At 34.9% G+C, this 17,957-nt stretch overlaps 1 protein-coding gene across 1 annotated transcript in view; it reads left to right on the forward strand.

Moving 5' to 3' along the window:
- The window catches only part of ELOVL4 (ELOVL fatty acid elongase 4), a 65,547-nt gene extending 50,010 nt beyond the window's left edge, over positions 1–15,537 (forward strand). The window contains 3 exon segments of the mRNA XM_036768282.1: positions 2,753–2,924; positions 6,894–7,021; positions 13,160–15,537. Coding sequence (XP_036624177.1) covers positions 2,753–2,924; positions 6,894–7,021; positions 13,160–13,432 — 573 coding nt within the window. The 3' untranslated portion in view covers positions 13,433–15,537.
- The last annotated feature ends 2,420 nt before the right edge of the window (positions 15,538–17,957 follow it).

Genomic DNA, 17,957 nt, shown 5'->3' on the forward strand with positions numbered 1-17,957 from the left:
CCAGTTTAGAATATAAACTTAAAGGCAAATTGTGCAAAATCATAATATCACTTCATAAAACAACAAAAAAGAAGTAAAGGAGAAAACAAGTTTAGAGAATTCTCTAAGGGCATTTAAGGAAAAATTGGAAAGAGCACAACAGATGAAAAATATAAAATATCTTTAAAGATTTTCATGACATACTCTTTTTGCCATAAGTGACAGTAGAAACATTACATTTGGACTTTAATATCACAATCTTGGATTTACTATATGAGGAAATGCATATAGCCTTAGAGAAAGCAGCTAGACTAAACCAAGTTCCTTACTAGAAACAATACAATTTTAAGGTATTGAGTAAATTGAGTCTTATGAATCCATTGTCTGAGAAAATTCCTATAAATGTGATCACTGGACAAGATTTAAAATATATATCAAGTTTATCTAAGTATAAGAGGATGCATATAGGAGAGATGTTATAAACATATTAATATGGAAGAGAATTCAGATGCCAACCAAATTTTTAAATGCATCTACAGTTTTATGTGTATCTATAAGTTTTTATACATATCTGTAGACTACAGAGAGAGAAAAACTCTATAAATGTATCATTGCGGTATAGTTCATCTCATTATGCAACAGAGGCTTTACATAGGGAAAAAACCCTATAAATGTGAATCACATGGCAGCGTTTCATTCAGAGAACAGCCCTGATTACAGCCCATGTAGAAGGGAAAAAAAAGTGTGTGTGTGTGTGTGTGTGTGTGTGTGTGTGTGTGTGTGCGAGAGAGAGAGAGAGAGAGAGAGAGATAGCAGACAATTAAGCCAACATTCTTTTTTTTTAGAGAAATCAGAAAATGTGCAAGAGAGAACTTATATGATTCATATGACTATCACAAAGACTTTGCAAAGGAGAATAAGGCTCAAAATTCATCCCATGATTTACTTTCATGAAACCTTACATAGAAGACAAACCCAAGAAAATCATTAGTCAGAGTTTAAATATTTGTGTCCAGAAAAGGAAGAACTGAGAGAAACTAGTTAAATGTCACCTTTGTGAAAAAAAAATTTATTTAGAGATCATGACCTTGAAAGCTCATTTAAAAATATATTCAAAGAGGCAGCTAAGTGGCGCAGCGAGTAGAGCACTGGCCCTGGAGTCAAGAGGACCTGAGTTCAAATCCAGCCTCTGCCACTTGACACACTTACTAGCTGTGTGACCTTGGGCAAGTCACTTAACCCCAATTGCCTTGCCTTCCGCCCTCCAAACCCCCCCTCCCAAAACCAAAAAATATATATTCAGGAAAGAAGTCCTGGTCAAAACCAAGTGTTGTCTATGGTGATAATTCTAATCAGTCAGTCTAATCAACCTAATCAATCAATTCCCCTTAAACATCAAAAATAAATAAATAAAGAGAATGGACTGCATGGCCCTTAGGAAATTATGTAGTTATTTCAATGACTCAGAGATTGTCCTTGAAACAAAGGTTCATAGTTTTTACATTTAAATTCTCATAGTGCTATTTTATAGATACAAATTGTAGAATACAATAGTCTCTGAAAAATTAAATTTTAGGATTACCTAAAGGCATTGGAGGAAAATTGTGGGCATGAGCAGACTGAAATACATTACAAATGAAGATTGTGGGGAAAAGGCAATATAAAGTATATCATCAGAGAATGTAAGATGGGTGCAGAGAAGGAAGATGGTCTAGGTGCATAGTGATTGAAAAAAAATTGTTGTCTTTATTGGTATCTGTACAAAGTTAAGGGCTATAGATGAAGCTCTCCAGAACATTGGCTAGACTTCTGTGGCAGATTTATTGGAAAATCTGTTATGAATGTTATGACTATATGTTTGAAGGGAATATGCACATCAATGAAATCACAGACCTATCTAATTATCAAAGAAATATATACTATGAGCTTTTGATGGCAGCTATATTGGAAAAAGAGCATGGGATTGAGTTCTAGCTCAGATGTTTTTATCTGTGTTATCTCTATGTACAAAATCAGGCTACTACTTACATTGTTTACCTCAGAGGGTTATTGTAAGAATCAAATAAAATAATGTATATAAAATACATATAAAGTAGACTATAAAGCACTCAGGATGTTGTTGCTGGTGATTATTGCCTCTGGTTTCAATTTATACAAACCATTTCATTCTTAATTGCTGAATTTTTTTAAGAAGAGACCATATATTGTGCTAAAATACATTTAGCTAAAGTATCGATATTATGATATAGCAACTATATTATATTTTATTGTATATTATATGATATAGTATCTATATTATGATAAAGTATATGTATATAAAGTATCTACATTATGATGTATACTAGGCATATGTACCCAAATTATATATTTACAAAGAAAATTAAGGTTTAAATTTCTGTAGTAATTTAAGATAAATTTCTATAATAATTGTTGAAAAGTGTGGCCAAAGAGCTTGAGAAAATTGTATTGGTTTTGGTTTGTTTTATATTCATTTAGCACTGTATAGAGAAAACATCCAGATATCTGGCAGAATGAAATGTTCTTTTAACATTGGGTTCATCCAGCTTTAGACATGATTATTAATCTTTGTATCATGCTATAAATATTTTGACAGCAAATCTTTTGGGGGAAATAAGCTTTGTGTTTTGTATAATCCTTAAAGCATCTATATCATGTAACATATCCTGTAATATTCATGGAATTATTTGAAATAAGCATAGTTACACTATGGTGTTTTGTGTTTACCAACATGTTTATCTTCCTCCTTTTGCAGATAGCTGCGGCTCTGTGGTGGTACTTTGTGTCGAAAGGAGTTGAGTATTTGGATACAGTGTTCTTCATCCTGAGGAAGAAAAACAACCAAGTATCTTTCCTGCATGTGTATCATCACTGTACCATGTTTACATTATGGTGGATCGGCATTAAGTGGGTGGCAGGAGGACAAGGTGGGCATTTTTAAGAATTTTCAGTGAATGGAGAAAATCAACATATTTGCATGAAATATGTATAAATATGTATAAATTTTCTTAAGGAAAATAATGGAGAATTGGAGTTTTGTCTGAATGTGGCACTTATTACCTTATAGACATGTCAGTTAACGCTAAGAGGGTCACATTTATGACTAGTTCAACACCAAAGAGAAAAACCACATGGTGGAGAACTGTTTGACCTGTGCCCCTTTCTCTAGCCATTGGAAATTTGTATCCCATTTTACAGACTCAGAGCAAGATAATCCTAAGGATAATCTGTTCTGGTTCTTCTGTTCTAAAAACCTTCTGTTCTGGTGCCCTTCCAGTGCCTCAGTCTCAAAAGGTCACCAAGATATATATCCTCAGTCTGAAGTCCCCCAGGTCAGCTGTGTAAGTTCATATCTTTTCTTAAAGTGGTTTGGGATTACCCTGAATATCTGGAAACAAGACATTATCCAGAGTGTTAAGTCATGTAAACCAATACTAGAGAGCTTCTGAAATTTTAATATGACCCTAAGAAGTGCTCTAGTCTTCTGAGGATCAGATGAATCGAGAATGTTTCAGAGAAAGACCAGACTATCTGGGATTGTGAAAGACTGCAGTCTATAAGCCTTTCTTGGTTTGCATGAAGGTATGTAGGCCTGAAGCAGTATAGTTTTCAGAACATAAAGTACTGAGTAAATAGTGTAGTTATTTCTACTTTTTTCTTGTCATCCTATTATAATTGGTGAGAGAATGAACTTAATTCACACATGAATTATTTTTGAAAAGTTTTATTTAAAATAAATGCATTGATTCCATTTAAACAAGCAATGTTTCATATAACATTAGCATTATTCCTTGGAGTTCAAGTGGTAAGGCCATGAATATTATTGAACAATTTTTTTTTCTACACTAACACAAAAATGGCATGACTTAAAATATTTTTTATATGGAATTGAGAGTCCAAGTCCATTTCCTCATTTACATAAATGCCCAAATTAGATATTTTAGATTGTGTCTGCATTCTAATTTCAAGTATTTACTAAGGAGAAGCTATAGAATATTTATAAAACTTCCTTGCTGCTAAAAGTACTCCACTCTGGCAATTTTAAACCTAGTGGTATTAAAATAGAACATTTAACCAAATCTATCTACCTACATTTTACTAGTCTATTTCCTGGTGTTTTAGTTTTTGATGGAGACCTTACACCATTTACAAATTCACATTTTGATTAAAATATTATACCTTTACTATCTCACTACCAAATAATAAAATGTGCGAGGGAATGTGGAATGGTGGATAGATAGTATTGGAATGAGAAAAAACCATATTTAAGTCTAACTTCTGTCACATACTGGTTGCGTGACCCTAGACAGATCCCTAGACCTTACAGAGTCCCCAGGCAACTTTCTAATAATGTTATAGGGCAGGTGCAAATCTGCATTGTTAGGTGAAGTTTCCTCCTAGAGAGTTCTCTATACCAATGAAGTCATGTGTCTGATTTAGAAGGAGGAGGAAGAGGAACAGAAGGAGAAGGAGGAAGAGCAGGAGGAGGACAAGAAGAAGAACAACAACAACAAAAACAACAAAAAAAATTTGCTTTACAACATTTGAAAAACATCCACATCTCCATTAGGAAATTAGACCATTCTTATTTAAAATAGCTAGTAACCACCTATTTTGTCTGCTATCAGATTTCAAATGTTAAAACTTCTTCTTGGGGGAGGCTTTTGTATTAGCATTATCTTTTCAAATGTTTTCTAATAAGTATTCAAGGTCAAGTGTGAAGAAGGCTCCAGGTTCTTCTGCCACCTACTCTCCTTGTTCCGGTGATTCAAAGTTGCATTCTGCTGAGGTGAAAGCTTCTGTTATTGTGCAAACTCATTCCCATGTACTTTAGCCCTCTCTGGGTTTATTTTCCCTATCTTTCATTATCTTTATACTCTTTAGACTCCCTATATTGTTGTTAACAATCTCTCTTAGATCCTATATCTCCTCTTGTGCTTTCTTCTCAAAAAAGAACCACATCCTTGGCTACTTGATCCAGTACCAGATGCTCCTTCTCTTCACCTCAGACAGTCACAAAGGACAATAATTTCTTAGCTCTCGTCATAAGCTATAGATCCATTTACTCCATGTTTATGAACTCTGAAATTCCCTCCTTTATTGAAAACTTCCTGTCTTTCCACCTCTCCCTCTCTGCCTTACTCTTGTCTGCCTAAACATTGAAACTCCATCATGACCACTAATCTCTCTGTTCATCCCTATTCTACCAGTCCGTCACTCCTGTTGAGGACTTATATCCTGCCCTTTATATTCTTGACTCTATACACCGCCCTTTCCTCTGAGTCTCTTGTACCCTGATCCTATCACCACTTGCACCTTGTCAAACCCAAATTTGTTGTTATTCCCTCGATCTGCCTTCATCTGCTGCGGAAATGCAGTTTAGAGGAAGACACGTGCTATTCTGACCAGGTCATCTGCAGTTTCCTTTCATCTCATTTCACCTAGCTAAACAGGGGAGTTTATATTTGATTTTTATAGGTAATAGGGAGTCACCAAAGTTTACTGAATAAGGCAGTGATATAGGGCAGTGACATAGTCAGACCTGTGCTTTAAGTAAATTACTTCACCAGCTCTGTGGAAGTGAATTGGAGAAGGGATAGACTTGAGGTAGGACAACCAGTTTGGCGGCTATTGCAATAATTTAGGCAAAGGTTAATGAGGGCTTCAGTTAGAGTGGTGCCTGTGTGAATAAAGAGAAGAGAGTGGGTAGGATAGAAATTGTAGGGGTAAAATTGGCAAGACTTGGCAATTCAAGTATGACACTGAAATTAACCACCTAGGAGCCTGGAAGGATGATGGTGTCCTTGACAAAAATAGAGACATTTGGAAGAGAGGTGGATTTTGGGGAAAGGGAGAAAATGAGTTCTGTTTTGGACATGTTTGGACAAGATGTCTTTTGGACGTCTAGTTCAAAATGTCCAGGAAGCAGTTGGTGATGTGGGACTGGAGCTCTGTTTCCTCTTCTATAAAATGTAGATACTAACAGCACCTACATCACAAGATTGCTGTAAGAATTGAATGAAAGAATGAATGGGAAGCAGTTTGCAATCCTTAAAGGCCTGTACAAATGCGAGATATTATTATTACACCCATAGTTAGGGGCGTGATAGGGATGATGACCCAGCAAAGGAGGCTGAGGAGTAGTCAGACAGGTAGAAGGAGAACTGTTTGAGTGTCATGAAAACCCAGAAAAGAGAGAATATCTAGGAAGACAGGATAGTTCTGTGGAAAGGTCAATGAGGATAAAGACTGAGAAAAGGCCATCAAATTTAACAATTAAGACATTAATTGGGTTAGCTGCTGAGAAGGGAAAATCACTGTCACTCTCCCTCTTTCTCTTCTTCTTCCTTGGGAAGGAAGGGGGACCCATCGGCCCACTTCACCCTGGGCTGCTTCTACTGGAGCCATTTGTACCCCCACATTGGGTCTTCACCAGGTCCACCTGTAGGATGATGGTCCCTACCACTTACCACTCTTTATAACTGGTCCTGTGTTATTTCTACTACTCTAGACTACCTCTCTTTTTGCACTTTCCTTCTTTAGATAAATATAATGAACTTTATTTAATCTTTGATGATTTGAAGCTATTAGAGTGATTTATTTTAGCATTAGTCTGATAATTACCATTTTACAATTTTATGTGCATAGAAGGCTTAGGAGATAAGGCTGGATTTGTATTGTCCCAGAACATACCCTAAAATTTGGAATAAATTCATATATAAAGCTTCCAGGCACGAGTTTAAAATAATATGCTTCTTTCTTATAAAAATCTAATAACAACAAAATTTCAGTTTGAGGTTCTGATTGAGTTGCTATTATAACATTTAAGATTGAGAAGTAGCAAAAACCAAACAAACCATTTTAATATTATAATTATCACTTCTGTTTTTCAACAGCATTTTTTGGAGCTCAGCTTAATTCTTTTATCCATGTGATTATGTATTCATATTATGGCTTAGCTGCATTTGGCCCGTGGATTCAGAAATATTTGTGGTGGAAACGATACTTGACCATGTTGCAGCTGGTAAGTAAAATATTTGTTAAATTTCTTCTGGAAACCAAATGAGAATATTATTTAATAGAAAGTGTTTGAATTAGATTTAGGTTGTTTTTTAAAAATAGAACTCCTTTCATCTCTTTAGCCTCAGCAGTTGAGATTCTTTAGAAATTACTTCCCTATTATAGATCCATTGGACAAAATAGTCATGTTCACTTTAATTTTAATGTCTTCTGAACTATTGGAAATAATACTTTCCTCTCTAAACAAAAACAAAGTATTTCATGAAATAAACATGAAAACAGATTTGTTCATTAAGCTATAATAGAAACTGTTAAGTGACAGATCTTAAAAATCAATAGCATAATTTTTAGCTAGCTAAATGAATTAATATTAAGTGTAAGGCATTTTCATAGCACTTTACAGGAATTTCTCCTTTGCATTTCTCATGCTTTTGATAACAGTTGCTTTTATATGTCTTGTTCACTCCATTAGACCATAAGCTTCTCTAGAGCAGGGTTTGTGTTGCATCTTTTTTGATTCCCAGTGCAAAGCACAAGGCTCTTTGTGTATTTAGTAAATGTTTCTTGACTGAATTTGGAAAAAGGTGATTATACTAACTAATTTTCATAACTACAATCTTTCTCTTATTTCTTTCAATACCACTTATTTTATGTTGCTTATCAATTACATTAGAGCCTCAGGTATTTTGAAAACACTGGAAAATTGACAAGCACTATAAAGTAAATGCTATCGAAAAAAATGAGAAAGGCTGTAGTTCAGAGAGTTAACTAGGATAATCACCTTTCTCCAACTTCAGTCAAGAAACATTTACTAAACATGCAAAGTCATTTTATTCTTATTTAACATCCCCTCTGACCTATTTTCCCTACTTGCATTCATATTCACAGTCTGAGTCTTCATAGAAAAGCAGTTATGTCACTAACAGGTCCCTTTGAATCTGCAATCCAGCAACTTTAGGACATAAGTCCCCAATAAAAACCATAGCTAAAAAGAGTTCCCCCATAAACCTGGGGCACACTCTCCCACAAATATACACAATGCACGTGGCAAGAATGAGTACAAAGTTGGAGTACAATGATGGCAAGTCTCACATGTGTAAATCATGCCTCCACAGCTCTAGGGCCATGATGTTCTTCTCTGCTTGCATAATTCTTATGAGCCCTGCCTCCCTCTCTCATCAGTTTATATGTTAAGGGGATTGCTTTTCTGGGCGTCTAGAATCTGTACTTCTTCAGAGTTCAATTCTTAATTGCCAGAGTTAACTCTTTCTTGAGTCCATCACTGGCTCTTTTCTTTTCTGCCAGAGATCCTACTTCTTGAATGCTATTTGAATGCTACTTCTCTGTGTGGAAGGTGTTTGTTCATTGCTGGATGCAAGGCCTTCTTCTGCTTAAAAAGCCCAACTTCAAAGTGCCATGGCCAGTAAGAGGAGAGCAGGCAGAAAAATCCTCTTTTCTTCTGCTTCCCTCAGGTATAGGCAAGAGAACCTCTTCCATAAGCCTTGTTCTAGCTTGCACTAGGTCCAGAGTTGGAGAACTCAGCATTTTAAAGACCTTCTAGAGGCATAGTCAATTTTCAGCTGGCTAATACCAAGCTATTTCTCTAATTCCATCAGAGAAAAAATTGTTAACATTTAATAATATAACTGCTGAATTTTAACACTTTCTTAACACATAAACAGATTATATCCTGGTGGAAACAATCAGTTGGTTAGGGGCCAGTTCTCCCTTTTACTTTTATCTGAAAGGCGTGTGTTAGGATAGAATCAAAACTGGTGTTTGGGATTTTTAAAATAAAAACTTTTGCCTTGAGAAAACATTGTGTATATAAGCATATGTATAGGTGTAATTGTATTTGTTTTAAATTTTAAGTCTCTGATCAAATCTGTTTTACCTTCCTAACTAAATTGTTTTTGTCTTCCATGTTTAAATCAGATGTGGCCTTATTTTAAACCCTTAGTTTACTTTTCCTTTTGTTTTTCCCTAGTGACATAATGGAAAGACCCAAGAGTAGAAGTTAAAAGATTTGAGCTTTAGTTCTAGTTCTTTTGTTATCTGTGTGACCACAGACAAATAACTTACCTGTTTAAAATTGAGGAAACTGAAGTCCAAGGAGAAGGTTGAATTAGATTAGTTTTCAAATCAAATTTTTTTCAATGAATAAATATATATATTCTCTTTCTCTTACTTCTCCTCCCATTGAAAAATAAATAAGAAAAGCAAAACTTTTGTAACGAATATTCAGGGTCAAGCAAAAAAAAATTCTTCATGTCCAAAAACATTGTCTCATTTTGTACCATGAGTCTCATATATTAGGAATTAGTCAGCATGCTTCATTTGGTCCTCTGGAATTGTGATTGGCTATTATGTTTATCAAAGTTCTTGAGTCTTTCAAAGCTATTTATCTTTACAATGTTGTTGTTGTTGTTACATAAATTGTTCCCCTGGTTCTGCTTATTAAACTCTGAAATAGTACATACAAGTATTCCCAGGCTTCTCTGAAACAATGCCTTAACATTGGTATAGTATAGTATAGTTTGGTATAGTATAGTGTAGTGTAGTATAAACAATACTTTCATTATTTCTAATAACACAATAGTGTTCTGTTACATTCATATGCCATAATTTGTTTAGCCATTTTCCAATTGATAGACATTCCTTTAGTTCTTTGCCACCACAAAAAGAGCCTACTATAAATATTTTTGTACATACAGGTTCCTTTCCCACTTGTCTGATCTCTTTTGAATATAGCCCTAGAAGTGGTATTGCTGGGTCAAAGGGTATGCCCATTTTTATAGCCCTTTGGGCATAGTTCCAAATTGCTCTCTAGAATGGCTAGATCAGTTCACAACTCCACCAATAATGTAGCAGTGTTTCAATTTTCTCACATCCTCTTCAGCATTTATCATTTTCCTGTTTTGTCATGTTAGCTAATCTGACAGGTAAATGCCGTCTTTAAAAAATAAAGTTACTGTACCAGATAATCTAAGATGTATTTCATAAATATGACACACAAAGCCAAGGGAGAAGCAGGGGTAGAATAATGATAAAAATCACCAGAAAATTGTTTTCTTCATGAGTAATGGCATTTAGGATACAGATGAAAAATGTAGACATCCTGCTTAAAAATGTGTATGTTTTCAAAAAGCACATAACCTGTGACCAATGATTATAAGTTCAAAGTTGCAGAAACCAATTACTTTTAAAGGAAATGCTATCCAACAAGTAAGTGAGTAGTTATAAATATTGGTAATCTAGTTAAGCAAAATAAAACAGTTGCGGATGCAAAACCTTGGTCAAAGGATATAATCAGATTTGTAACTTAATCTATGTGGCTAGATTACAATCCTCCCCTGCCCCTGCCAAGGAATTTCTATCAATTTACAGTCCCATTAACATTGTAATAGATTAAGGTAATGTCATATAAGAGAAATAGGAGTTTATTTGGAGTCAGAAGATCTATGTTCAGATCATACCTCTACCATTTACTCCCTTTGTGTTCTTAGGCAATCTCTCTGGGCCTGTTTCCTCATTCATGAAATGAGGAGGTTGGACTAGATATCCACTGCGGTACCTTCCAGTTCTAGATCTATGATTCTATGATCCTTTGACTAGATTGCCTTTGAGTTCCCTTCCAACTCTAAATCTATAATAATATTATCCTTTTTACTAATGAGAAGGGTTAACATACTCAGTGTTTTAAGTTCTTGAATGATGTTAAATCCATATTAGTTGTTTCTCTTTTTTAATACTGAAAAACTTTAGCATAAAGGCTATTCTTTAGTATCTTTGCCCACCATCTGTGTCCCTGTTTTTTTCTCTATGCTTTGTTCTTACTTCCCAAATAACTGCTGTATTATAATTTTTAAATGTTTTATCACCTCTACCAGAATTTCTTAGCTCCTTGATCTAGTGACTGTGAGTGACTTTCACCATTATATCTTCCTCAGTACCCTGCAGTTTCTTACAAATGGTAACTCTTCATATATTTGTTGAACAAACAAATGCCACAAGTAAATTAGCCATAGAAAATGCCAGTGTCTGCTCCAATATCATTTGATGGTGATCTTGACAGGGCAGTAGAATTGGACTAATTTGTTCTTAGGATATGGGCCGAGTAGCCTTAGTTTTCCAGAGCAAAGGATTTACCCACAATCAAACTAAAAAACCCAGAAACCAACCTAATGACTGTTTTTCAAAGCTTGGCATTTATTATAATTTGATTTAATCATAGCTTGTATTAAATTTTATCAGTGGAATCATAGCCGAAAATACTACTCATTTCTACTGTGAGTTGCTAAACAGCTGAGCTAACCAAACAGGAAACACAGCCTTTTCAGAATACTGGGTGTGAAGGACTTGTTTGGAACCTACAGGTAGTTTTTATTTTTCAAGCTTTTGGTGTCAGAGATGTCTTTCAAAGATGTATAAATTACTTTTCCTATTATCTAAGTGTCTTTGTGATACTTGTCTGTATATTGAGATTGTAATGGGAAAAAAGAAATGAAGGCAAAAAATAAGTAGATTGTAGAGAGTTTATTTCTTTTCTCATAGCCTATACCTGTTTCTCATGGTGAAAGCACAAATAAGCACTCACACCTATACACACACCCTTTTTTCAGTGATGTGAGTTCTGAAGATGATTGTGAAACTGGAGACAATCAAAAATCTTTATTTTTGCTATTGGCAGTTGAAGAATTTTATTTTCATTTCTATATATCCAGGGTCTAGGCATGGTGCCTCACATAGTAGATGCTTAACAAATATTTTTTGTATTATGGAATCATTTGAAATAGTTTAATTTTTCTTGGGTCCCTTTAAGTTCTAAATTCTGTCATCCATAGAGGTTATCTGTTTCAGCCTCATCATTTTACAGATGAAGAAGGAGACCCAGACAGGTTGAATGATTTCCAAAGGGTCATGAATGTAGTAAATAGAATGGGGCCGCACTCCAGATTCTGTGACTACAAACTCAATATACTTTTCATAAGATGTTTGTTTGTTTTTTGGTAAGATAGCACCCCAAGGAGAGAAAAACACTTGACTTACACAACTTAAGGAGAGTTATTATCAGTTCTATAGAAGGGACATAATGTCTTTTGGCTTGTCCAAAACATAGCATAAGATAAATCCTTTTTACGAATTACCTAACAAGTCAGTCTTATATAATTAATTTAAACTTATTTATTTAATAAGTTTACCTGTGTTTTAATTCTCATGATACGAGTAGTGCTGTGCATGCTTTTTAAAAAAATTTTATGATTTCGAATGACAACTTCATGATTTATGGTTTTGGAGTTTAGGGGTAATTTTTAGGATCATTTTATAGATCTTTTCAGGACTTAAATTTGTCAAATTTCCATTTACTTCATAAAAAAGTTTTAAATGTTTATTTACCTCTCCCTTAAGTAAGAAATGACTATAAGGTTGAGTTTCACTGTATTTTTAGTTATACAGATTATCTCCAAAGTCCCCAAAGCTATTAAAACTTAGGTCTGCACTAAGACTTTTAGGACACTATCGTATATTCCTCTAATACAGATTAAGATAGCTCTGAATTCTGGGAAAACAAAAACAAACTTAGAACAGCCTAAAATAATTGAGCTATAGACAAAAAAATCTGATAAAAATGGAAAAATAGCACTAGTAATATACTTTTTCATTGTGCTGAAAGATGTGTTTATTTAGGTGAATAAGTTTTTTTTTCCCCTAAAGATCATTTGTGAGATTGGTATATACCTAGGATCATAAATTTAGAGCTAGAAGGGACCTCAGAGATCACTTAGTCTAATCCCTTCATTTTACACCTGAGAAAACTAAGGCCTATACAACCTGTATCTGATTTGCCAAGGCAAGGGTAGAGAACCTGCAGCCTTGAGGCCACTCATGGCCTTCTAGATCCTTAAGACTGATTACTGAATCAGTCAAAAGTCCACACTTAGGGATCTAGAAGGCCACTCGTGGCCTGAAGGCCGAAGATTACCCACCACTGGCCTAAGGTAACCAAAGTAGTAGAAGCAGAGCTAAGATTCAACCCAAGGTACACTGACTTCAACTCTTTACATTGAACCATGCTGCTCTCAAAAGATAACTATATAGTGCACATTCAATTTAATCTTATCCTATGCATTTCTTCTTTTAGGTTCAGTTCTTTGTGACCATTGGACATACAGCATTGTCTCTTTATACGGATTGCCCCTTCCCCAAATGGATGCACTGGGCTCTCATTGTTTATGCCATCAGCTTTATTTTTCTGTTTCTTAATTTCTACTTTCAAACATACAACGACCCCAAGACACCAAAAACTCGAACAGCAGCAACAAATGGTGTTTCAGCAAATGGTGTAAGCAAATCAGAAAAGCAGCTAGTGATGAATGGAAAAAAGAAGCATAATGGAAAGGCAAAAGGAGAGTAACTGGATCCAGGCCTTAATTTTTGTTGACACTGAGGAACTTCCCATTTGATAAAATTTTCAGGGAAAAAACACAAGCAAATAAGGGTTTGGAATAGGGAGAAAGGAGCCTTCTCTCTCTGTGCCAGTTAACCTTTAGATTAACTAAAGTGTTAGGTAAGACACCCAGATGTTTATTTATGAATATTGTTTTGACAATAAAGACTCCTAGTTAACTTTTGATTTTTTCCAGACTAAAGGATGATCCTGTTATTTGGAAGATTACCTGTCAGGCCACAAGGTTCTTCACAGAAAAACTCTTGCTAGTAGAATACTAGCAAAACATAATGGCGTTTTCATAAATCTTTTTGTGCATATGTGCAGTTTCTTCTGAAGTTGGTTTTTGAACCAACTAGATGACCCATATCACAAAGTGACTGTGTTTAATGAGGACATTAGTGTATACATATGTGCCCTCACAAAGAACCCTTTAAGTCTAAATTATCAGCTACATGCCCTAATTTGAAAGGAAACACTTTCCATTTTCTGGGTTGAAGCATAATGGTAATATAAACAATCTTAAGTATTCTGGATTTCAATTTACTTGCTGAAGTGGTCTGAATATGCCATTTTTGTTATAATTAGGTATTAAAAATCTGGTAATGACTCTAAACTCTTAAGTGTTTGGTGAAGTCCGGTGTCGGTGAATATAAGAAAATATAAGAATATAAGAAAACGTTGCAGATAATATGTTTTAGCAATCCAAATGTTGGAATAACAGTGATGCAAATGATTTTGGGGAAACAAATTTTTGTGAGGAAAAGGTAGCCTTGAATATTTCTATTTCTGTCAGAAATGTATTATAAAAAATTATAATTATTGTCTGATTGGAACATGAAACGTCTCTTGTCTTTATTAGCAATATCAGCAGAGTTGCATCTATGTGCTGTTAGAAAAGAGTATGTTGATTTTATCAGGCTTTCCTTGTTTTGATTTTAGTGTCTGTTACAGATTTCATAAGTATAAATATACCTACCTCTTTTGTTGAAAAGAACATTTAAAATTAAATAAATTTTAATTTAAAAAATACCACATACACAAGGGGTCTTCCCGTGTTATGTTAGTCATATTAACTCCAAAACCCACTACTCTTCCTTAGTTTTGTGAATAGTGTATACTCAGGTTTTTCTATAAAGTCATTCTTTCCATTTAAATACAAGTTTAGTTTTATAGTGATAATTTTGTTGTGATTAAGTTCAGGTATTATTTATTAATAACATGTAGTACAATCCCATTCTAGTGCAATATTCTTGACTCCTTGGTGCTGAAAGCAAAAAATTCATGATGCTTAATGTCATAAGGTAATAGACAAGGACAGAACTATAAAACTACATTTGCCATTGAAATGCAATACATAATATGTGACCAATTCACTAGGGAAGAGAATATGTACTGTTTATACATATTACTTGTAAAGCAGTATGGTGTAGTGGATGGAGGGCTGGCCTAGAAGTTACAAAGACCTATGTTCAAATCATTTGACTTTTAAGTATCCCAGTCAATTTTTCAAAGACTACAAATTATGAATGAGGCATGAGTAGAGGAAGTTACCTCACTGGGAAGTTCCCCACTGGGAGTTCCCAATACTGAAGAAATCACAGGTCCAGACATTTAAAAAATATATACATTTTACATAAATTAATTTGTTAGGAAAGTGTTGGACATAATTCTATTAAAAAGTTGAAAACTGTAATGCTTGACACAAAAGCATGAACAAGGTTCTAAAAATTTTATTGACATGTGAAAACTGCATGTGCAGGATATATACTGTATGACTGTGGCAGACAATATTTTTTTAAAATTTTGTAAACCATAAGATATTTATTGTGCATTAAAATTAGGCATTTCAGTGTTTTTTTCTTAATGCATATGCAATTTTAAGAATTGTAAGGTACTTGCTACAGATCCTAATGTTATGGTCTGACAGGATTAACCACAGTTTGTTTTTGCTTCTTAGTTCTGTAATAATGATAGATTTGTAATCTGTATAAACAATCTGTACTGGTTACTCTGAGCTCCTCATTCTCTGCCACTTGATTTCTGCACAATAAATATTCTGCTGCAGTGGGAAAAATGATCTTTTCTCTTAATTAGTTTACTCAGATGTATATTGGTCGCTGGAAGTTTAATTCCTTATCTTTAAGCTATATATGTATAAATAATGGGTTTCTTTTCTAATTTAACGTTGAGACCTTCAAAGACCTCAGTACAACATAGTTATACCTACCTTATATATTTGCATAAAAGCTTATATTTTTAGCAGTATATTTTCCATCGAAAAAATTAGTTCCTTGACTTTTGAATCACATGACAAACAAGATAGAGAACTAGACATTTTCAATAGTCTCTGCCATCAAAATCTCCCCACAGTGAAATTATGCTCCACCAGTAGAGCAATTACAGCTCATGACTCCCAGAAAGGCTAAAAAGGTAATAGCCATATGAATGAACAAAGTGCCTAATCCTCAATATGATGATGCAATGCCAACAGCCCCTACCTCCCAATATTTCCCACACTCCAGCAGGGCACACAGTCCAATGATTGATATGTGTTCTGGGACCCACTCAACAATAGCCCAGCTACAGCAGCAGTTTCTGCCAGCACAACCCGACACTGCTCTCACCCTACCACTCTGTGGCAACAAACAGCAGACTTCAACTCTATCTACCTAAAAAGTTGCAGTAGGTGTATGAGGGATAGATTCCCTCCTTGAGGCTGCCACTCTCAGAGAGAGAACTAATGAACTAAGGAAACTGTGGTAGGAAAGAAGTGTTGTGCAGGGCTATGCACGGCCCAAAGAAAAGGGGGTCTGGAATTCAACTGGGATCAGTTATATCCCCCAAGAACTTATTTTTCAGCAGGGACTGAGGTCATTGAAAAGTGAATTCCCCAACATGAACCGTAGGGGAATATAAAGAAAAAAAAATGACTAAAACCACCAAAGATCTCAGGAGAAAGAAAACCCAGTTAAAAACCCAGATTAGACCCAGGTAAATCAACAGAAGGGATGATGACTACCAACCCATGTAAAGGGTTGTAAACATCTCTGAATAAATATTTCAAGACAAAGGAAAGTGTGCTGATACCTGATGAAACAGAGAACCTCTTGGATTGGAACTACAACACAGAACTAGAGAAGGATGTCCCTTGGTGGTTAAAAGAAAAATCATAATCTTGAAAGAAATTAAAAAGGAACAAAGGGCAGAATTTATAATAATAAATTGAAATAACAAACTGAATTGAAAAACTTGAATCTTTGGTGGCAATTTTTCTCCAAAGAAGCAAAAGACCTAATTGATAGGAATACAAATATATCAATGTGAAGGAAAATCTGAAAGAAAAGACGCAAAAAGAAATGACATTGAAAGATCTCTATATAAGCAAAACATTGACGTAGAAGACTGAATGTATACAGACAACTTAAGGACCATAAGCTTTCTAGAAAAACATGACAAGTCAAAAAATCTGAATACCATGAAGCAAGGAATCATACAAAGAAACGTCCCCATTCAGAAGACAAAGTACTAATTGAAAGAATTCACAAATCATCTCAAGAAAAAAATCCCTCTGCTTCACACTCCAAGACCACACAGTGGTTAAATTTAATTCTAATGACAAAGATTCTGTGAATGGCCTTCATATATAAGCAAAAAGAAATTCAAAGAACATAAGACTATTCTGAACTTGCCAGAAATCACTGAAGGGAATGGAATAACGTATCCTCAGAAACAAAGGAGCTCAAGATACAACCCAAAATTTTTTTTAAAAAGTGCGATCAGATCATTCAACTTTCAAAGACCCCAGTACAACAAAGGTAAATAAATACAGTCATCAAGGAAAGCACAAGTAACAAAATAATCATTCTATTTCTTGAGAAAAAAGAACTAGAAAGTTAACTATGGTGTTTAAATAAAAAAGAAGTAACAGAAGGACCATTAAGATATTTCTTTCTAAAAGTATAAAAAGGCACAAAGATGAAAGTGAAACTTAAAGAAATAGGAGAAGGAGTGGTGGAGAAACAGGCTTGAGACACCACGAACTAAACTTCACAACCCCCTCTACAAATGAATCCGTGTATTTTAGGGGACTAAACTAGAAGGGAGTATGAAAGGGGAGAAGGCAGGTAGAAAATTTAGGGGAATTGTGATGTACCCTAATCAAGGTAATAGTAAACAATGAAGGGAAAATAACTCCTCTAGACTCTCAGTAAGAGGGCATGCAGAAGAAAGGGGGGAAATAGAAAAGGGAAGAGAGAAAGGGGGAGACCCAAATTTCAGTTGTGGTATGGGATCTCAATGAAGAACATTTCCATGGGGGAAGAGAGATATTCTGTAATAGAAGATGGGGCACAGAGAGTCCACTTCTTCTAACAGTGTTTTGCCTCTATGTACAATGCCTACCTCAGGAGAAGGAAAATTGGAGTAACTAAGGGGCAATCAGTTTTCAGTAGGGTGAAAGGGCAAGGACCCAGAGGCAAGATTTCAGGTC

The sequence above is a fragment of the Trichosurus vulpecula genome, chromosome 7, assembly GCF_011100635.1.
Source record: "Trichosurus vulpecula isolate mTriVul1 chromosome 7, mTriVul1.pri, whole genome shotgun sequence".
NCBI lineage: Eukaryota > Metazoa > Chordata > Mammalia > Diprotodontia > Phalangeridae > Trichosurus > Trichosurus vulpecula.